The sequence below is a fragment of the Anoplophora glabripennis genome, unplaced genomic scaffold (genome assembly GCF_000390285.2).
Source record: "Anoplophora glabripennis isolate ALB-LARVAE unplaced genomic scaffold, Agla_2.0 scaffold53, whole genome shotgun sequence".
Lineage (NCBI taxonomy): Eukaryota > Metazoa > Arthropoda > Insecta > Coleoptera > Cerambycidae > Anoplophora > Anoplophora glabripennis.
In genome coordinates this window covers 291,493-315,916 of record NW_019416376.1, presented here as the reverse complement: position 1 = coordinate 315,916, position 24,424 = coordinate 291,493, and the positions used below count along the sequence as shown (strand labels likewise).

At 31.9% G+C, this 24,424-nt stretch overlaps 1 protein-coding gene and 1 non-coding gene across 2 annotated transcripts; both read left to right on the top strand.

The window, feature by feature from the left end:
- Positions 1-152: 152 nt before the first annotated feature.
- On the top strand, positions 153-22,773 carry LOC108905566 (glutamate receptor 1). Its single transcript, XM_018708509.1, is given in 15 exon segments — positions 153-207; positions 2,664-2,838; positions 3,921-4,073; positions 4,780-5,037; positions 5,313-5,566; positions 6,684-6,792; positions 6,841-7,100; positions 7,164-7,385; positions 9,230-9,350; positions 9,671-9,765; positions 10,542-11,186; positions 12,112-12,356; positions 14,276-14,381; positions 16,421-16,633; positions 22,531-22,773. Coding segments are annotated over 14 exon segments (2,838 nt in total). The 5' UTR covers positions 153-207; positions 2,664-2,756; the 3' UTR covers positions 22,606-22,773.
- Positions 656-727, top strand: Trnap-ugg. Its single transcript has one exon. It is a non-coding gene; the product is annotated as a tRNA-Pro (tRNA).
- Positions 22,774-24,424: the final 1,651 nt, after the last annotated feature.

Sequence of the window (24,424 nt, the reverse complement as noted above, 5' to 3'; positions counted from 1 at the left end):
CCGTGTGAATTTATTCGGGATTCCCAGAAACTATTCGCACGGTATGTGGGAATCCCCTAAACCTTTCTGAATAAGATCTTACAATATCCTTGAATACAAGTTTCTCTGTTTAGATTTCTGTATTGTTGTAAATAACAAAATGTGTCGAAATCGTTTTATCTGTGTACGACATTTCTTGAATCAAAATTCAATAATAGTGGAAAAGTGGTAAGTGATATCTTTAGTACATAACAGACATACGAATGGCATAAAATCACAAGTTAAAAATTCTAAAATGTAGCGTAAACTGTAACCCTTTTGTTCTTACTATATGTATGGTTATTTACAAAACAAACAGGAGAAACATGTGTTTGGGTTAGAATTTTTAGATCATAGTTCATTGATCCTGCATATACAGAATGTCCCCAATGACAAAATCGTGCTAATTGTTAATACGTTCGCACCTATACCTATGTATTTACACATTATTTTTGCAATTTTTCTATATTCATTTCTATTATCGTGTCTAATTTATGACCTAATTCTAAAATATGACTGTTAAAATAATTTGTAGAAAAAATTACGTTGTAGTATTCTCTCAAAGAAACGATTTGGTATTATTAAATTTATTTAAAATTAATGTTATAATGCTGCATAAAAAGATGTTATACATTGAGGCTCAATGGTCTAGGGGTATGATTCTCGCTTTGGGTGCGAGAGGTCCCGGGTTCAAATCCCGGTTGAGCCCACTTTTTCTATTTTTTTTTAATATTTTGTATTATAAAATAATTTTAAATTAGACATTCATTTGAAATAATCTAGATACTTTACGATGTTTTTTTAATATATCACTTGTAACGACAAAACACAGTGTGTGGATACTATACCATTGTGGGTTGCATACAACATATACAGCGATGCTCACATATCAATGACATATTTCTATATAACTTCCAAAAGCAAGGCTATTTTTATGGTTATTAGATGAAGAAGTAATTTTATTTACAGTTTTTGGTTTTAAGTATTTTTGTTTATTATTCCAAATTTTGTTAATCATTCTTTGGTTATTCATTATTAATAAAAAGCCCATTAAAAACATTTATAGGTATACTTATTGCTATTTACATTGTTATAGTAACCGTAAATAGATAAAAAAAACCTCAAAGCATATAGTTTATGGTGAAAGCTGAGCAAAAACACTCTAGACCATGGATTCCCCGAAATTCTGAATTGAACATTGGGGAAGTACAGAAGACATGTTAACGAGCGCTTTATTTTCTTATGTTTTAGACAAGAAACAACAATTTTTCCTGAAAATCATAAGGATATCTATTTATAAATTCGTGTTTAAAATTAAACTTCACTAATCTACGAAATCTTTACACGAAAAGTTTCAAAAGTTAACATGATGCTGAAAAATCGGGTATAATCATTTTAAAACTACTTTACTTTTATATGAAAAAATAGTTTGTATTGCCCGAGTAGAAGTTATATTTATGTATATTCTAAATTATCCTGAATTAATCCAAAAGTAATACCATGCAATTCTTGTTTTTAATGTAGGTAGTTTTCATTGATTTTGCTTTTGTATTTACAGATTTTTATCCTTAAGGCTTGTTTAAAATCTTAAAATCAATTTAAATAAAATGTACTTTCTTCCTTCATTTTGATAGTGAATCTTGTAATCAAAAGCTTTAAACTTCACTGCCTGTTGATAAGGATGAAAACAATAAAGGACTTCTACCTGTACAAATGTCGTAGCACTACATTTTCCAATAGAATAATACATACTTCATGTTTAACGCTGACAATGTACATGCTGCCAAATGATTTCTACTATCGAGTACAGGAATCTGCTGGCAATGCAAAGAAGGCCTTTATAAGAATTAATATTTGCCCCATAGCATACAAAACTTTAAGCTAATTTGTGGAAAATAGGTGCTTGATAATCTTACTTTCTTTTCGATACAAGTACATATATTTATTGTAGCGCAAATGTATTTAATGAACATAACCATTAAGCTTTTCAAATGTGAGACTCTTACGTCTTCACTTTACTTCTTTATTTGTCAATTTTGGAATACTAGTGCCTGGTTCCGAAAATACTCTTCTGTAAGTAGTGCTCTTTGTAACTTTGTATATTCGTACGTATTGATCTATTTTTCCTGCTTTCAGCCAATCCTTCCACTGAACTGAAGCACGAGAAGCTCGTGAAGGCTCAGAGATGTCGCTAGGTGGTTTCTCTTGCTTCAGCTGAACGCGAAGAATAACGAGTAGCAAAACAATTTTACAGTTATTTACTACTTATTTAAATTTGTAACAAATAGTTTTCCACAAGTTGTTAATCCCCATATAAGGGCAAGCTTACAAAAAATGAAATGTGCATGGTGGTTTCGTTAATTTAACAGCTTCTAAATATTTTAAATTTTAAGAACTATGTGGCATTATTTCGTCGACTTGTGATTGTACTTATGCTAATGATTGTTATCTTGTATGTCTATAGAAAACCCAAAAACCATAATTGGTGCGTGTGCAGGATTTGTTGGAATACCAATTTCGCTTATCGAAGTTTTATTAAATTAATAAGTGCTGACAATTGTCTATATTTTGCAAAATTACGTAAAAATAAATAATATTTCGTATGTATTTAGCTCTTAGTCAATGTAAATTAAACGATATTATAGGCTGCAATACAAAGCACGCGTCTGCGCTGATTGTGTCCCATTTTGTAATGGGAATTGGTCCAGAGTCGGTGAAGCTGAGAGAGCGCTTCCGCCATGGATATCACTGTTACTAAATTAATAGTTTTATTCGCCCTTATCGTAGGAATATCAGCTAATGGAGAAAAAATACCGCTGGGTAAGTTCTGTGTCATGGAATGGCCCTAACTGCATTTATTAGAACTGTGTAGAAATTAAATCAAATGCTAGGTTATAAATTTCAGGTAAATCGAAAGGTAGGCATTTTTCTTAGTGATAGATAGAAGCTACTAGTAAACACTTTTCAATTCCCTTGGAAAGTCAAAACATACAAGTATATGCATATAAGAATAAATGTAGTAATATTAAACAAATTAAATTACTTTAGTGAAGTAGTTATTAATTAAGATTAGAAGAATTATTAATACAAAGTATAAAAAATGAAAGGACGGTTGAAATTTAGATATTTCTATATAAAATAAAATAGTCAACAGATACATAAAACAATGTATATTTAATTATTGTTAGTTACAGCTAAAAGAAAGAATGACTTTTTTAATTCAATATTTTTCAAATACTTGATAGTTTCATCTTTCCTTTATTAACTACCCTGCTATTAAACACAATCATACTCAATACCGTTGGTTGACAGATTTGTACATCAACTCAATGGATTTTTGTTCTTAATTACTGCAGACATCTTATCCTAGAGATATTTAAATGTGACATATATTTTTCTTGAAATTTTCGAAAACGAAAAGTTTTTTAACTTTAAAATATCCTATCATCAGGAAGAGTTTGACTTTAAATTTCAGAACACCCTGTAGTAATGTTCAGATGTCTATTAATTACATATTAAAAAGGGCTTGAAAGAATATTCTTTAAAAATGCAGAAATATTCAGCTCTACTGTCGTGGATAATCGCGTATCGATCTTTATTCGAAGTGTTATACCAAACTGTACCTACACATGCAAGAATAGAAGAATACATCTTTTTCATTTTAGATTACTGGTATGTTTATGAAATTAGTGACACCTAAAGGGAAATTGCCATAATTAGGAATTTTAATTAGATTAACTATTTTAAAGCGAAGTAATTTTTTAAGTTTGTATGGTGAGATTTTAGTAAACCTTACTGTATTTGTTTCATGACACCACGATCCACTAAATTAAATACTAATTCAGTGTAATTTGGAAGACTAAATAAATTATTAACAATTTTTTTCTTTCATATGTTATCAGGTGCAATTTTCGAACAAGGAACAGACGATGTCCAAACAGCATTCAAATTCGCGATGCTGCAACACAACCAAAATGTCACCGGAAGAAAATTTGAATTCCAGGCCTACGTGGATGTCATTAACACAGCGGATGCCTTCAAATTGTCTAGGCTGAGTAGGTATTTCTTCAATTTTATTTAATAAATTAGATTTGGTGATAGAAACAACAGATAATATAGCTTGGCGATAGCTATTTTGTCTGTGTAGAAATTATGGAAAAGTTATGTTATATCGAATGTGTAATATAAACAAAAGTTATTAATGGTTCCAAAATAAATAACCTACTACTACTAGTATTCAATAAGAAACACTTTTAGTTTACATATGTCTTTAAAAACATACATGTGTTCAATGGTTGACTATATAAAAATATTATTATTATTGTACCAATGTTTGTAAAATTAAACAACTACACATAGATTTTATGACGCCGTGATATGTAAATACAGGCAGAATAGATGTTTTAATTATGGTAAAAGAATGTATAATGTTTCCGTGCAGAACGCAAAAGATATGTAAGAACTAATTCATAATTAGCTTTATTAAAAACTCAACTTCCACACACGCATCCACTCATGTAGCTGAAAATGAAAATTAGTTTTAACATGAAGGCGAGATGCATTTGGAAATATTTTTGAAATGTAAAATTTCTGGATAATAAAATTAACATTTTAAAAACAGGAAAATATATAGATATGTACCTAAAGCTTCTACATTGTTAAATATTTACGATTTTGTTTTTATACACTTTTAATATTATCAATTTTTAACTATGAGAAGGAAAGCTAATACCTAATTAACGACAAGTATAATTTTTTTAGTTTGCAATCAGTTCTCCAGAGGAGTGTATTCCATGTTGGGAGCCGTCTCTCCGGATTCATTCGACACATTTCACTCCTACAGCAACACCTTCCAGATGCCCTTCGTCACCCCCTGGTTTCCCGAAAAGGTGTTAGCTCCATCTTCAGGTTTCCTGGATTACGCTATTTCCATGAGACCTGAGTACCATCAGGCTATCATAGACACTGTCAAGTACTACGGATGGAAAAGAATAATATATCTGTATGATTCGAACGATGGTAAGTAGATACTTAAGTAATAATATTACGGTTTTATTTATCAAATTCAGTCCATAATTTAAAATATAGAATCTAGTAAGCCAGCCACACTACCAAATTTGAAGTTGATATATACTTGAGTCAAAAATTGTTTACTTCCAATTTTTGAAGGCCCTGATTTTGCGGAAAAAGTTTGTTTTGTCGAAATATTAAGTAATCCAAGTTTCAATCCAATTTAATTCAATTAAAAAAACAATAGAGACTTGGACAGAAAATTTTAAACACTTAAATTTTAGGCTTGCTTCGGCTGCAACAAATCTACCAGTCGCTCAGTCCAGCAAGTGAGACTTTTCAAGTAACAACAGTTAGAAGAATTAGCAACGCAAGCGAAGCCCTGAACTTTCTTAAAGGATTGGAGGCACAGTCGCGATGGCAGAACAAATATGTGGTACTAGACTGTACCGCAGATATGGCGAAGGAGATTGTGGTTGGACATGTGAGGGATATAGGTCTTGGTCGAAGGACCTACCACTACCTACTTTCTGGACTGGTGAGTTTGTCTGATGAAAGACTTACTTTGTTATTTTGCTAAAACATTTTGGTTAAGACTGTTGGGTCTTGATGAATCCATTCGTCTTAACATGGCCAAACCAGCTATATTTCAGTTCCTTAAGTAAAAATAACGCATGAGCAACATTTGTTTTCCTAGGTTATTTTAGAATGTAATTTTACATTTATAGAAAAGTCGCGTTCTTATTCGAACGTTAACATTGTGACATTCATAATAATGTAGCTGCATTGCTTGGAATTAGGTCAGGTCAGTCGATCGAATAGTTTTGAACTTGGAAAATATAGCGCTGTTTCAAGTAGTGCAACTTTACCTTTGCATTAAACACTCGTTTCATTTTACGTGAATCGTGAATTATATTCCCCTGTATTTCGCAATGATATTACTTTCTTTCATTACAAAATATATCCTAATTCCAATTTATGATTTCTCTTTTTTTGTAGACACTGTCGTGTTTGTTTTATGGAAGATATTGACTTATACAACGAAAATTATCATCTCATGACCTATGGACCATAAGCATAAAGCAGTAGACAAGTTTACAATTTGAATTATTTAATGCTCTTAAAATTTATTTATTTTTTTCAATGAAATAACATTAATAAATTATTATTTTTAATTAATCTTGTGTTATTCTGTGCATTTTATCGATAGTATCTAAAAATACAATCTCCATAAAGATGCAAAAAATATCGTCAAATCTACTTAATATTTTCTTAATGGTAGTGCTTTCTGGTTATATTTGTACATTGCGTGTTATACGCAAATAAAGGATTAACGACTACGGTAATGTTACGAGAGTAATGAAAACTTTTCTGCAGAATACTTCACGTCATTTCAGAAACTAGGGAATTAAGTAATTCAACAAATGCCATTAGGACTTGGTTCCAATTGTAAGTTATTGCTTCCTGTCAAGGTACTAAGGGACAGCTTGATACCAATGCGGATATTAAATATTCCATGTATGTAGCAGATTGTTAGGAGGAAAAGAAATATTAAAATTCATCTGCAGCTGGGGAATTGGAGGAATTTGATTCATGTTTTAGATAAAAGACAGCTATTTTTTATAAGGAAGGTAGCTATATCAATTTTTTTTCAGGTTATGGATGACCGATGGGAAAGTGAAGTAGCAGAGTATGGTGCTATGAATATTACTGGCTTCCGGATAGTGGATAATACCAAAAAGCACGTCAGACATTTTCTGGAAGGTAAAATTGGTACAATACCATAAATGTATCATTGATAAATGATTTTAGGGTGGAGAAATCTTGATCCTCTGACATCACTAGGAGCCGGTAAAGATAGCATTTCGGCACAAGCTGCTTTAATGTACGACGCAGTATTTGTCCTGGTCGAAGCCTTCAATAAATTGTTAAGGAAGAAACCGGACGTATTTAGAAATAGTTTTAGGAGAGCTCCATACAATAGTACGACCAAAGCTTTGGATTGCAATGTGAGCGGAGGATGGGTGACGCCTTGGGAACATGGAGATAAAATATCGAGGTTTTTGAGGAAGGTATTGAATTTTGTATATGTGTATTTCTTCAGTGATTTTTAACCATTTGTTGTCGCTTTCTAGGTAGAACTGGAAGGACTCTCCGGTGAAGTCCGTTTCAGCGAGGAAGGACGTAGGCAGAATTATACCCTTCACGTCGTTGAGATGACCGTGAACAGTGCCATGGTGAAGGTGGCGGAATGGAGTGATGAGTCAGGATTTACGCCTGTATCCGCGAAATACACCAGGCCAAAGTCCACCCTTCACATAGAAAGGAATAAAACTTACATCGTTACTACGATTGTGGTTAGTTCGCCGTTCTGTTTTGTTTTCTGTTTATAATTGTGATATTATTAACCAACTTTTTTGTTTCTGTTTCTTGCAAGTATTGTTAGAACTTGTTATTTTAAAAATTGGTTGGTTGTTAGATGTTCTATTTCAGGTTACTACCTCAGGGTTTTTAAATGTGTCATGTTGTGGTAATTTTCCGTGTTGCGTTCGTATACTTTTGCTTCTGTACAAATTTTCGAATAATTACAGATTGCGCAAACATTTTTTTCTAATTTACATTTTACATGCAAACCGTTATATCGTATTTTAAATAAAAGCACAAATCGTACTCCTTTTATTTGTTGATATATCTAAATTTATTTAAATAGGTTGGAATATGTGAGGCTTTTCGTAATATATTTCATTCAATATTTCCGCTTTGCATGTTCGCCTTCTTTATGTAAATCCGGCACAACACGGCTTAAGATTAAAAAGTGACAATAACTAACTGTTTCTAGTTTTATAATTAAGTACTTGGAAATATTGACATGACATTACAACCCCGTATTTATGGTAATAATAAAACAAGTTACGAAATATTTATTAGTATTGGTTGGCTCAATATGTCACGTTGACTATTATGTTGCTCCAGGTAATTTAGGAAACGGAAATCGTTAATACTTTCAACAAACAAAAAGAAACAAAATCTATAAAATGACAGAGCTGCGTGAATACTTTTTATTTTGAATATGTATCGATTTATTAGCTATTTAGTTTATTCGCAATCATGTAGGTATACAAAAATAATACGTAAAATATTTTTAATCGAATGCTAACAAATAAACAAACATCAAAAAATGTGTGTTTATTTAAAAGGAATTTCAATATTAAATGAGTTCATGAAATTTCTAAGTGCCAATTCTTTAATTTATTTGTTTTAAATATGTACAATGTGTGTTGTTCTTATTTTTCTTCTATTTTCCCATTCAATAACATTTCTGATCATTATCAAAGTTAATAGATACATTTCATACATGCAAACTAATGTTAACTGATGTTAATGTCACCGGTTATGAGTAAAATCCCTATTTTAGGAATTCAGATTATTTATCTGTATCACGAACATCTCCAACAAAGCCAACAGTATTTTATTGTGTTTCAATGGCTATATTAAGCTCAAAATGTGTACTTAGAGCTTTTGACGAATAGTTTTATTTTGATTTTCATTTATGATATTTTTTCTTTTCATCTTTTCTCAGAAGAAATAGTTTTTATAATTTCAGAAAAAATAATCCAAAATTTTGCTGAAAACTGACCACGGAAGTTTTCACAATTTTTATTATTATTAACTTTCATTGATTATTATTAATGCTTATTGAAAAATCCTCTGCAAGATTGTAAGTACCCTGTATGACAAGGAGGGCGTCTAGAAGAAAAAATATTTCAACTAAATGCCTGGTAACTATGCATGCAACATATTTTATGATTGCCGAGAAATATGGTAATCTTTGTTATCAAAATATACTGCCTGGAAAATAACGTCACTCTAGTTAATTATTCGCATAATTTCCTGAAAACACAATTTCATGGAAAGAACTTCATTAAATGGTGCGTATTGAGAAATATAGAACCAGGTATCAATGGGACTTATCATTAAAAATAAAACTATACTAAATTTAAAAATATTTTACAAATGCGTTTCCTTTATTAAATTGTGTGTTTCGTTTCTAATAATTTTCATGAAATTTCAAGTTTCTGACCCCAATAAAGCATCATTTCACTTTTATTATTCAGTGAATCAAATTATTGATGATAATTAAATCACATTCTATCGACAATTTCTCAGTGATTACTAAAATCTTTGAAATAATCATTTTCAGGAAGAGCCTTACATCATGCTAAGAATTCCAGAACCTGGGGAGATTCTTTTGGGGAACGACCGCTTTGAGGGTTACTGCAAAGATTTAGCGAACCTGATATCTAAGAAACTTCTAATAAACTGTAAGTAATTCAAAAACTCAATATTTAAAAAATATTGTAGTAATTTTTACTTATGTGGTTGAATTCTTCCTAGATTTCATTTGGATTTTATTCGGTATTGAAATTTTGTACAACGTTGCATAAAAATAAGTCTTACAATAATTGGAAACCCCCTAAAACTATTTTAATTGACTCTAAATCAACCTGAGATGAAATTTTTGTAACGCACCTACAATTTTATGAAGATCAATTAAAAAATAATAATAATTTGCAATTATGAAACATATGACTCTATATTCAGAAAATAAATTAATGTATTTTTTTAATCATATTTGTTCTAGACGAACTGAGAATTGTCAAAGATGGTCAGTATGGAGCTGAAAATCATGATGTTAGTGGAGGATGGGATGGTATGGTTGGAGAACTAATACGTCAGGTAATTCACTATCATTACATTTCTCAATTTAATTGAGTTGAGTTGCACTTATCGACTTTATAAAACTTTACTAGTGCAAGCATCATTCTCAATTCTTTTTACATATCTGAGGCTACAGAATATTAGTTTTATAATTTTAGAAACGTTTTAGATCAGTCTTACATCACTTGCGACGAATATACGTACATTACTTAATATGAAAAAAATGTGAAAGCAGTAGTATGTGGTAATAAATATTTATTTGAAGATCTACGTACGAAATCGTCTTGAAATTTCAAATTCAGACGTTCTAACCGACCATAGATAGTCCAACTCGAATCAATAGTCTAGTTATTTTAATATGCGCTATTGTATTTCTATACTCTTGATTGCTAAAAGCTAAAATTAGACACAGTTACGTACTTCTACTGTTATTGACTTATACTTGAGAAGGATCCTAACACTGTCCCCATCATGACGTTAAACTCATATTAGTCCTGTGTCTTTTTTATATCCCTAGTCTATTCAACTGAGAGAATTGCATACATAGGGAATTTGTGCCTTTGATGTTTGTCTAATAACAAAGTCTGTAATTTTTCATGACGTTAAACTTGCGTCAATGCAAAAAGCGGCAGTATTACTGCGGTTTCCATGGTGCTCTTATCACTGTGGTTTATTGTTTCCGTCAGACTTGAAATGTTCAAAATGGCCTATGTTTATAGCAATACAGAATTAACAGATAGTTGTTTTAATTTATGTCAATGCAAGACACCGTTGTTTTTTTTTGCCTTTTCTAGGAAGCTGACATGGCCATAGCCCCGATTACGATAACATCGGAAAGAGAGCGGGTGATAGACTTCAGCAAACCATTCATGTCACTGGGCATCTCCATTATGATCAAGAAGCCGATGAAGCAGAAGCCGGGTGTCTTCAGCTTCTTAAACCCCTTGTCCAAGGAGATATGGGTGAGCGTCCTATTCGCCTATGTCGGCGTGAGCATCGTTTTATTTGTCGTCTCAAGATTCTCACCGTACGAGTGGAGACTGCTCCATTTCACAGGAGAGCACAGGTAATTGTAGTTACCTCAGTACATGTTCTTATAAACTGTTACTATTGGTTTCAGTGATCCGCCCAGTCAAAACACGAACCAAGGTGGAACCATGGCGAACGACTTCACCATGTTAAACTCCTTGTGGTTTTCTTTGGGGGCGTTTATGCAGCAAGGGTGCGACATCTCACCCAGATCCATATCTGGTAGGATAGTAGGGGCGTGTTGGTGGTTTTTTACTCTCATACTCATATCCAGTTATACTGCCAATTTGGCGGCTTTTCTTACTGTGGAACGAATGGTCGCACCTATCAATTCCGCTGAAGACTTGGCGTCGCAAACGGAAGTGGAGTATGGGACACTGTATCATGGAGCAACATGGGATTTTTTTAGAGTAAGATATAACAGCGATGTGTCAGTAAGCTTCCAGATATGGAAACTAGCTCTACTGCTACTCTACTTTTTTCTACTTTTGACAGTTGAAATCACTAATCGACTTTTAAACTATAATTCAAGTCTATGTCTTCAATGATTCTGATCAACAGTTGCTCTTGTTTTTCTTTTGTAAGAAATATTAGTTATGTTGAAGAATCTTCCTCTTTATTTATAATTGTCAGGACAAAACCTGAGTATGCTTGCAACACTTAGAACTCACTCACTATTCCATCTTTCACTGTATTCAATCTGCTCCCATAGCAATTGTAATGCAATATTGATGAACTTATTTTATGTCTAAATCATCACTTCATCAAGTCACTTTTCAATTTGTCTAAAACTACCTTTGTAATACTAAATTTAGTCTATCAGGAATTTCAAGTTTAGATAAAATTCTGTTTGTATTTTTTGTGTCTTTTGTGTCCTTAGATAATTAAGATTATGATAAAATAAGTGCTAACATATGTCAGCGTAACAAACTTCACGATCTTCTTTCACGAGTAGCATTTCGTGATAAAGAAATAATGAAACCTTAATCATTTTAATGAAGTTACTCTTTTAAATAAGAAATTCAAAGTTATAATAAGAAAGTTATGTGACACATCAATTATTTGCGAACAAATGAGCTTTAAGATTATGATTTCGTTGGGCTGCTATTAATTTCATTACAATTTTGGATTAAAATTAATACCACTCTCATATTCCCATCCTCATAATTCGGTAAGGAGGCAGCAATCCGAGCGAAGCTGGTCCATTTACATAACACTGCCACCGACAAAAGCTCTGTAACAATCTCCCTACATTAGCAGATTAAAAGGTTTTACATATTTTAGAGCTCGAGTTACATTGAATACCATCTGACACTGAGTCCGTTTCCATTCTAGAGGTCGCAGATCTCGCTGTATTCGAGAATGTGGGAATTCATGAATTCCAGGAAACACGTGTTCGTCAGTTCATACGACGAGGGAATCAAGAGGGTCCGGACGTCGAAGGGCAAGTACGCGCTGCTCATAGAATCGCCTAAAAATGATTACATCAACGAGAGGGAGCCCTGCGACACCATGAAGGTCGGCACGAATCTGGATGCGAAGGGGTTTGGGATCGCTACTCCTCTGGGATCGCCCCTTAGGTGAATGTTGGCAGTTGCTGTTTTAAATAGTTACTATTTCCAATTTTTAACAGACTATAGGCACAACATGTAAATATTATAGTGAGTATGCTCTAGAAAGGAGAAATATGTGATGACATCACCATTACAAAAAGAATTAAACAGAATAGTGACAATGCCTTAGCATTTTTTAGTTGACAGTACCAGCACTGCGATGTTGGTTGCCTAAGCTCAGGGGTTACGAGGCTTGTAATCAATTATGAAGGCTTCGTCTGCCATTGGTTTTATAAGCTACGCCTCGGTCAAAGTTATTACATGTCCTGTACTTAATGTTTAACGGACCATATTCAAGGAAGCAGTAGGTTTTTGCTACCATGGTGTCATTTGCAAAACCTGTTACTAATCAAAACATAATAGTTGATGTCACAAATGTCATTTAACATATAACTCTTTATTCTTGTTTACCTTTATATTCTTTCTTGGAACCAGTAACTGTTTTTTATAAGACCTGCCCAAAATCATTATTACATTATTTCTATTTCGACCCAAATAATTGGCATCATCCATATTAAACGAATAACGATTTGCATGCTTCTAATTAGAGCATGGCATGGGAACCATGACCTACAAACTATTGTAAAGCGTAATTGCGATTCTATAATGAGATACATACCTTGAACCAAACGATGATAATTAAATATTATATTACATGAACACTGTTAAATTTCTACCTCACAAAATGCAATGCAACACAAATCAATAAATGCATTAACGTAATTCGTAATAAACCATATTTGATGTGAGTAAGAAATATTGGACAATAGTTATATGAATTTACGTGTAACCTAACATAATATAGTTAGAACAACTATGGAAATGCCTTCAGATTCCATTAATTCGAAATAACGACTATTTCTTGTACGAGCTGTAGTTGGGATATCTTAAAAAACGGGAATTCAGGAAAGACAGTAAAAGAAATTCGATTGCGAAAATCGCCAACTGATCAGTTCTTATAGCACCGTTGGAAAATTCTGAGAGGCTTGAATCTTATAAGAATTTTGCAAATGCAATTCTATCAGTGATGTCTACTTTGTGTCGTACATAAATAAAGAATGAAGCAACTGAAGAAGGGGCAAACTAATTTTTGCTGGAATACCTACAGTACAACTCACGTAATAAAAGTGTAATCCCTAGACCTGGGCGAGGTCCGGAACATTTTCAAAATTGCAAAAATGTTTAAAAAATTTAAAAAAATACTTATTTTATCTGAGTTTTTTACTTATATCTTGGAACCTATGCATTTTGGAGAGGGAAAAAAGTTGTAGAATTGAATTTTGCACAATATACTGTAAGTTAAAAATGTTTAAATTTATTACCGCTGTTGCAAAATAGCAATAATTGATGAAAAAAAGGCAAAATAACCAAGTTTTTTGGATAACTTTTTTAAAACTTTTGTAAAATAAGAGTATATTAAAAAAACACACCTTTCATTAAAATCGGTTCTATAGTTTTTGCAAAATAAATTTTTGAAAAAAATTTTCGAGTTTTCAAAATGTTGCACAGCCTCAAATAAAGCATCTAGATTCTTGAAGATTTTTTCACATGGAAAAGACCGCTCAACCTTTTCAGTTTTTTTCAAAAATTATAATTTTAAAGTACCTACTCGGAAAGACGTTTCTTTTAAAAAAAATTAAATTCCGTTTATTAATTCTGGAGATATAAACGGTCGTTTAAGGAAATGTAACATACTTTTAATAAAACATCGCCCCCCACCCACTGCTGTAACAGTTATGGTAATTCACGCTATAAATTATTAACCTCCGACTCCTTTATTTTCAGCAAAAACAGCATTATGCGTATATTATTTAAATTTTATTACTGTTGTTTCGCTACACCTTTTTAACTGTGCTATTTCACCAGACCCAAACAAACTTTTCCAGGGACGCCATAAATTTGGCGGTGCTGAGCTTGAAGGAAGACGGGGAACTAACCAAATTAAAGAATAAGTGGTGGTACGACAGGACGGAGTGTCTACGCGACAAACAGGTATTAAAAGGGATGTTACACCCTTTTGCAGTAACGTACGCTACAGGTAATCGAGGAACAGAATCAAATGTTTTTTTACAAAAACAATAGTAAGTAACATATTGCATCTGTTCTGTAAATCGATCTGGTTATTACAGTTAACTATAATGTTTCAATTCAGAACATGAGTAAAATTATTAATTCTCTCTCCAAATTACATAAAAAATAACTGTTTGATTGATTCATCAGACAGCTTCCCTTTTCCTATACAATTATAAACATCAACAGAAAAAAATATATATACTCATTTTTTATACACTAAGCGCAGAAATTAAGGGATATTTAAAAAATCCCAACATTTTGGGTGATTTTCAAAGAGCTGTAATTTGGAGCGAAATGGTCGTAGAGAGAATAAAAAAAAGGAAATTGAAGCTTCAAGTGCCTAGTTTTCAGATCTGCAGTTTAAAATTTTTTAGCATTAGCAGTTTTTGAGAAGCTCTTTTAGATAATTTAATTCTTTTCAATTTGAGCGGTTCCGGAGCCTTGTCAAAAATGATTTTTTTGCTTTGATCCACAATAACTCAGCTACAAATAATCGTACAACGCTCCGCAATCGCACAAATTGGAGAGAATAACATCATCTAAAAGAGCTTTATGATGAAAATGCCAAAAAAATGTTTGAAATCCATAGGGCTTTTTAAAAAAGCATACATTTACAACTTTTTTCCGTTGATTTTCTCATGATTACTCAAATACTGCTGACGCTAAAAAATTTTAAACTGCAGACCTTAAAACTAGACACTTGAAACTTGAATTTCCTCTTTTTGATTCTCTCTACGACCTTTTCCCTCTTTGAAAATCGCCCAAAATTTTGGGATTTAATTAATTTCTGTGTCTAGTGTATTTAAAACAGGTTACTAATGGAAATACTGCATTATTTTCAACCAAGCAAAATTACTTTCCAGAACCTTGTACATAACTTCTTTATTAGAAATAGTTGCAAAATGTAATTAATCAAAAGCAGGCACGTATTTCGTTAACTAAATTATACTAAATTATAACGTGATATTCACACATCCCTGGAATAATTTGTCATTTGACGCTTATATTAACGGTTAAATTAGATGTTCTTCTAGCGGGGGATCGATTCTACTTAATGTACTAATTGGTATCCGGCCAACATTATTTAGGTCTAAAATTGGTTACCGCATTCCAAATTTCAAGCCTGAGATTTTCTTATTATGCAGTGGAACAAGAAAAATGTGCGAATAAAAGATATTTTGTTTAGTGTTTATAAAGCATGTACAAATAACAAATTTTTCACTACATATATAATTTATCACACATCTAAGACAATTCGGGTTTATTAGGTTATTTTCACGTTTAAAATTCAGCATTTCAATGGAAAACGCAAACCAATAAATTATTATAATTAATTATCGCTCATAAAAATTTTATTTATGTACAACATATTACTGAAAATGCATAATAAATTGAATATTTCATAATTATGAGGGTATATATGTAATTGTAAAAACAGACCTGTAAAATATAAAACACATGTTCCAATTTAAACTGTTAGCTAATGATATGTTCAACAAAAATGGTTCTGTCTTGGTATAAATAATATTTAATGCATTATTAATGTAAATTCAATATCAAATTTCCTTTTTACTATACCCTTTAAACAGAAAAAGAGTCATAATACAGCAGATGGGTATCCCAGAATTAACCTATTTCAACTGAATTTATATATTTAATGTAAAAATTAAAAATAAAAACTATAAAGACATATTTTTTCCAATTAGTGTCCATATTAACTGTAAAAATATGAGAAATATTTTCATTTACCCACTACGGAGGAGTTATTTTTATTTAAGTAGTTCAAATTACAACAACGTTGGGAAACAAATATTTCGTGTATTTTTTTTACAAAACTTTCTTTTGCTTATTCGTATCGACATTATCCCTTCTCGTTCAGCCCTGCTGGAATAATAAACGCGTCGATATCTTTTCGGTAGCTTTTCAAATAAAACCGTGACTTTTAAATTTTGCTCCAGGATGCGTCTAGAAGTGAACTGTCCCTAAGCAACGTCGCGGGAATATTTTATATCCTCATAGCGGGACTCTTCATAGCTATGGCCGTAGCCGTCCTCGAATTCTGCTACAAATCCCACTCGGAAGCGAAGCGGGCTAAGATTCCTTTGGGCGACGCCATGAAGGCCAAAGCCAGGCTGACGATAGGCGTCGGGACGGATTTCGACAACGGAAGGGTGAGCGTTATATTGAATATTTTTCTTCCAGAGCGGCGCTGCGTCCGTTTTATTCGAAGAAAAAAATCGCCACCGGGTTGTTTCAATTAAGACTTTTGAGGGCTTACATTTTAGGGGTTGTAGCCCTCTTAAGAGATATTTCTTTTCCTGTAATAAATAACTCAACTGATTTTATTGATTGGGGAATTTGTTATTTGAGATTACCTCATTTTTGTTATAAATTTGGAAGTTTTGCAAAATATGTTACGATTTTCTATTAACTTGATTATTTCTATAACTTTCCACAAAAACATGAAAAGAAAGAAAATATACCTACTATTCATTTCATGCCAATTTAAATTTATTAGTTATGAGCAATAGAAATAAATTAATTGATCGGTAATAAACATATTTCTAAATTTTCAAAATAAGGAATTATTTAAATATAAAGTTTTGTAACAGTGTGATCAACTAAGAACTAGGATATTTCTCTTAAATGTTAGGATGCACGATCCTTTCGCGATTGTGATGATCCACTTGACAATATATGGCCTGTTGTTATTTTTTTGAGGAGCTATTTTTGGCCAAATCATTTTAGTGGTTTTCTATTTAAAATGTGGCTACTGTCGAAATAAATGAAATAGACCCCTGAGTTTGGAAACCGATATTAAGGAAACATAGGGGCAAAAAATTTGGTCCATATATAGCCTCACTATTACTCTATTGCGTGCTAAAATTTCAATTAGTTTCGTTATCCCATTATTTAGTTATTAATGAAAATGTTGAAAAAATTTCGGTTTTCTGCCTACCAAATTGATACCTCTCACTTTAACTCGTCGTAATTTTTTTTGTCAATTGATAAAAAAATTTCAAATTTTTACTGACTATAAGTCGAACTATTATCTTTAGTACTGTGAAGGTCATTTGTCTTCAAAGCTTTTCTTTTTTTATTTTTAAGCAAAACAGAAGGGAGTGCTATCTCCATAAATATTGTGTTCTTTAAAAAAAGAAAAAAATGACATAGGTAGTAAATAACTGTAAACAACAATCTGAAAAAATTTCTTAAAATAATACAGTTACAAAGGCTATACTGTATATCCTGCATCGGACCGTGAACGTAATTGACCAATCCGATACTGTTTTTAAGAATATCATATTTATAACTGTATTATTTTAACAATTTTTTTCAGATTGTTGTTTACAGTTATTTACTACCTATGTCAGTTGTTTTCTTTTTTTTAAGAACGCAATATTTATGGAGATAGCATTCCCTTCTGTTTTGCTTAAAAATAAAAAAAGAAGAGCTTTTGAGACAAATGACTTTCACAGTACTAAAGATAATAGTTCGAATTATCGTCAGTAAAAAGTTGGAATTTTTTTATCAATTAACATAAAAATTACGACGAGTTAAAGTGAGAGGTTGCCCCTATGTTTTCTTAATATCGGTTTCCAAACTCAGAGGTGTCTATTTCATTTATTTCGAAGTAGGAAGCTCTAATCAACATCATTTAAAATCGCTACATCTTAATTTCACAGAATAGCTTTCTAAGTGGACAAAATTTTAGATTTGTGAGGTTTCTGGATAAAGTTAAAAATACAGGAGCCCTAGAATTGCCTGAAGATGAAAAATTAACAATTTCTGATCCCTATATAATATACTTTCACGATTTTAAGCCAGGCCTAATATTTTTAGAATTTTAGCAGTATCTATTATCAGTCAGTTATTATAGCCATCAGTATCAGTAAATTGGTTACTTTTTTATCCTCAGATAATTCCAACGGCTTGTAGATTTTTGAGCTAAATTTTAAATTTTAGTTCTTAAAAAAAATGATAAAATGTAACTTATAGCAGTTTTAATTGATGCTCAACCAGATTTTACAATTAGTACAGAAATCGATAAAGTTCCAAACATCGCTTCTAAAAAATTAAAGCAAGTCTTGGATTGCCAACTAGATCGCCTTAATTGGTTCAGCAGGTACATCTATCTTGAATTTAAAAAAATATATATACGATTGTCCTGGTTCATAGCAGACTACAATTTATTCCAAAAGGGGTTTCATTCCGTTGTTGGCATCATTTTAAGTTCATTGTGTTCGAATGTTTTGCAATCAACCTCTGTTTCCATTCTCATCATTTCATTCATTAACTGTATAATTCTAGTACAAGCAAGGAATTTATCACATAACTCTCAACGTCAACATAATTAAAGATGAATTTAAATTTTAGTTTGAAAATGAAAGGTTCTAGTAATTGAAATATGACCGTATATTTTTGGAAACTTTATTTCAGACGAATAGGTGTCCACGCCACGTAAAAATCAACACCCGTGCTAATCAACATTACCCACCTCACCAACATCAAACCACGTAGAATGTAATACAACAACAAAACGGTAAAACCAAATCCAATATGTAGCACACTTATTGAACCGTTTTAGGCTATAAACGACGCACAGCCTTACCCTGTTGCCTGATATCCTTTGCAATTTATAATTAATTTCGTACAATCATAATCTATAATCAGCGGTAATGCGCAATATACGAGTAACGGCAAATGAGAGAGGTTTCGTAGCTGTTTATCCTACAAGTAATGGTCGTTGTGATATTCAGAATTTTTTCTGCTTATTTTTTGTTCTGAAATGACAACAATTTTAACCTTTTTTTCAACAAACTGTCTCGAATATGTATATTTACATTAAACCTTTGCTAAAAACGGTTCTTTTAATATAATGTATCCGTTGTTCAAAGACCGAATGTGATGATATTTGTTTATATAAAATTTTACTATGAAAACGGTGCTATTGTCTGGTTTCGTCCACTTCAATCCGGAAGTAGGTATCTCGTAATTGCAAAAAACTAGGAAAAATAAACTCATCTAATTTAATATAAATGGAAGACGGGCGGCGACTCTTTGTTTGCCCCTAGTCACTTTTACATCTCACAATGCCATGGTACGCTTCACGTTTCTGAGTTTTAAATAGCGCACAAGCCTTTACAAAGAAACTCCGAGCATTATGAACACTCAGTTGTGTACAAAAGCATCGTTAATGCACCGAGCCTAATATGGAATGTTTTCGCATCAATGCTGTGTTCCGAAGGGCGTTCGCGGGTCGACTTGAGTAATAAATACTGTTCCTTTTACCCAACACATCTGTTATTAGCAGTAAAAGCAACGTGGCGTCTAATAATTACAATAATAATAAAAACATTTCCAATATACGTACTGTACTTTTATTTTATTTTGAAAAATACTGAGCTAATTCAAATACATTTAGAAATTGGAGTTAATATGTCTCGTCCTCTCACATACAAATCTTAGATTACTTAATATCAAATCCACAAATTCATTATTGTTGTATCAGTGTGGCAATTTCACAAAAATATTTATCACTGCTGACTAAGAAACCAGAACAAAAGCAAGTATTGAAGTGTAAAAATTTCCTGAATCCCCATTGAATCAAATGGCAATGAATGTTGATAAGATATGTTAAAGTGACACTATTATTATTTTGTGCATTTCATGAGCACTCAAAAAGGTAAAGATTTGTACTGCATTGTATAGCTTTTGGTATGTTTATACTCTTCAGACTTTTCTGTTGGATTTAATAGCATTGCATTAATTTAAAAGCAAGGCAATAAATTACGCCCTATCAAAAGACATCTATAATTACCGTAAATTATAGTTAATTATACCCTTAAGCAGGTAGGTGTATAAAAAACTATTACGTCGGCCTTTGGCAACCCCCCTTCCTTTCCGCCGCATTGGAACTGAACCGTGCGGATTTGAAATTTGTTATGGAAATAGTGAAAAATGAACCTGCCGCCTCGCTCGCAAAAAAGACCGTAATTAAGGAGAAAAGCGTACTGACGATGACACCGTTTTATTATAGATACATTATGATGTATATCCTGGGTAATTTATCGATTTATCTCGAGTAAAAAATATGTATACGTTAATAGTGCTCTGCTTTTGGGTCGGCCGAGCAGAGGAGGGATTCTATTAATAGAACTGGATGGAGGGCGACTGCAAAGTTGAAAAGTAAATCGTGGACGGTTAGTGGAATTATTTATAGTTTAATAAGAGCGGACAGATACAAACAGAACAATTAATTATTATATTTCAAATTTGTTTTCAGCAATCAATGACAGGATACATTAAATTATTGTTACTATAAATGTTTACTACATAAATTTGAATACTTTTCTCGGTATTCCTTCTATGAAACATGATATAACAAGAAGAATATAGGTAGTTTAAGACGATGGGGTTATATGTATAGTACAGCTTATTACTAAGCATGTGTTTGCTGTCATAATCTAACGATCGGAATTATTTAACATTTTAATTTTATTCTAAGGTTTGCTATGAGTATTTGGTGCAAACTTTAATGTTCTAAACCTTAATATAAACCAAGCGGTATATTTGCCTAGATGCCTTAGTATCCATCAAATGATTATTGAAACGGAACACTGGAAATGAACATGACATTTATTATTCATTTCCATTTACATTGAAAATAATCCATAATTCTGTTAAAATGAATGGCAACGTACGTCACAAATCATTTCAATCCGCCGCTTACAGAGCTGACTCGATGATCAAATAATTGAATTTTTCAAATGCTTTAATTTAGAAAAGAAATTGTATGTGAGAGCAACTAAAGTTAAAGAAAAAGCGTCATTCATATTTCTCAACAGAAATTAATAAAAAAAAACGTTTTAAATTTATCTAAGCATAAATAAATCACGAGAATTCAAAAAATTGACAGTAACATTTCAAATTTTAAACCACTTTCGTGCAGATAAAAAAAGGCCTATTTCACTGGGTGTTCTCTGATAAACTCCTACATTTCCACAAACTAGTAATAATAATAGTAACACACGGAAGTATGTAACAGCCACAAACTGCATCATTACACATTTCGCTCGTTTGCATCTAGCACTTCATCAGACCCCATATAAAGAATATATTCATGAAACACACCCCAAGCCTAGTAAGTACCTATATAGTACATTCCTTAGTCATTTTATCTTCACCTAACGAGAAAGCGTCGTGTACTGTGCACCCCATCCCCTAATGGAATAAATTACGAGCACAGGTGTCGCTGCGTATACGAGGTGGATCATCTGTGTCGTCTCGATTAAAAATATGCCCGATTTTATTTTTTTTTTAGTGTTTCCAAGACTGCTTTTATGAATATTTCTATTTTTTCGATTTATTTCAATAAAAAATAGGTACGACTGTAAACTGTTTCCGGCGACACCGGAAACCGAACAGATGGATGAAAAAAAAAATTGCAGGGTGCTTTTTCCCCAAAATAAAGCTTTTCAGTTACATTTTTGTTTCTTCCATTGAATATTCTGATTCAGCAAAGCTTTTTACATTAAAATACAACTGTTTTGATTTTGACCTATTCATACCTACTGACGAGATTCTCAAAAAATTATATGATGTCGAGACGATGCATTTGGACCACGTATATAGGTTTAAGTTAATCAAATTCGTTTGGATTTAACGATATATCAGAAAGTATTAGATACAGAAAAAACGGATCTAGTTTGAACTCTATTTCTAGACAAATTCTTCCAACAAATACCTTCATTTGTAGTCAAGATACAGAGCGATATCCATTGCTTTGTCATTTTCGATCATCTCTGTATCTTATGACAAATGAATCAGAATTAAAGAAAACCTGTTCTATGTAAACCTTTTGGTGTAAAGCTGACATTACTTTGAAATGACTGGAATGTAAAAATGTCTCTTTTTCTAAATCATAGCCTACTACGAATCCCATTCAAAAAATATGTTTTCTCCACTTCTAATAATTTTTGAGATACCGTGAATTCCCATCGAATTTGTCTTACTCTGTACACTTGACTCGTGTGATACCTAATTAATGACTCCCTTCTGATTGCAGTACTACACGCCGGCCAATCAAGCAGGACCTAACGAGCAGGAACAAGCTCACAGCAACACCCACACGCAAGTTTGAAAATGAGTCCTAGGACTTTCGTCATAACCATCAATTTCATCGTGTTTGTCCGGTACGAAGTAAGAGTTACTGTCTTTAATGCGGTATAAAGATACTATAACCATGATAAGCGGAAGCTATCAAAAATAATTTTTTGATATTTACGTTTTTTGAAAACATTGGCTATATTTTTCTCTAAATATATTTAACTACATTCAAAAGCATGCTACATTTAGTAATCAAATTTAAATTGAATTGGAAAACCAAAAAAAAAAATCATTCACATTTCTATTCTGATAGGTACTTTGTAAATGATTTACGTGTGTTTTAATTTAGAATTTAATTCTGGAAAAGCCAGATTACTACACTTATTATTCCCTTAAGTATCTACGGGGTGTTCCGGTTTGATCCAAATAACCCTATCAAATTTTAGGGCTGCGTGCGATTTTAATTACTTTTTATATGTATATACAGGGTGTTTTAGTCTGTCTCTATAAAACCTGTTACGTTTTTTTGAGACGAAAGTTTTCGTGAAACATTAGAAATGTTACTTTAGAATCCCATAAAGAAGTTCAAAAATAAACTTTGTATTTTATGGTATTCTATGCACGCAATTATGTCAATATTCGAAAGGAAATAAACAAGTTTAATAAAGGCAGAATTTGAGTAACTTTATTTTTGGTATTACCACATTTACGTAAAAATACAGGGATATTTTAAATGACTAAAACAATATAGAAACTATAAAAGATATTAGGTACAGAATATTATTATTTCTAATCAAATAAAGGAGAACCTTTTTTGCACATTTTCATTTAAAATTCTTATTCTTACACTAAATTTTGTATAATCAAAAACTGTATAATAAATAAATGACGATGCTAAATCAAAAGTGAAAAATCAAACATGTTTAAACATATCCTGAGGTACAGTACATAGGTGTTATTGAATCAAATGAAATTACCCTTGTTTATTATTAACCCAAAGGCTGTTAAGTAAAATAATGTAAGGTTATAAAAATCATCATCATTTAAATAATAAAGGTGTTGCCCTAATACTTCTGCAGCAGCTCTTAGAATTAGGGTACTCTTTAATTTTGGTGATTTAATTTAAAATAAACGGTAGTGGATAATGTTCATGTAAACCATGTATCGTGATAATAATTCCAGAAGAAAGAAAATTACATATAGCTGTCATATTTATATTCATATACATAAATGTAACATTTTTACTCAAGTATTAGGTTGTAAGCTTATTGTATACAATTTTCGTCAATTTAGATAGATTAAATACCTGTTGTTGTACATCCGTACATTTTATTACCTGTTTTAAAATTCCTTGGTTAACAATACCTTCAATGCACATTTCAAGTACTGTGGTAAGTACATTTTATCCAGGAAAGTACTTTTACTGATATTAGAAATTTAATTTAGTATCCAAATTATATCGTCTAAGACATATCATGCAAACGGAGCTATTATAATGGAAATGAGCATTAACTCAATTAAGAATAGATGAAAACGCCGAACGAAAAAAATACAATTTGTTTCGACCGAGGATGATTGATGGTCTGTAATCCATTACGTGCCATTTAGAATGCAATGATGATGGCATTAATCTGAAACAACGTTTTTTAATCAATGAATTTAAAAAAGTGAAGACAAAAAATTTGTTGGATCGATTTCTTGAGCTACAAAAAATTCGAATTCATGTACCTCGTACTTCCGAACCACAAACTTTTATGGAAATCTGGGGAACAGTTCATCTACTACTTGTATACTCTTATGGAACACTCGACATATAAATATTGTTTATAGTTGACCAACTGTATTCACAGGCT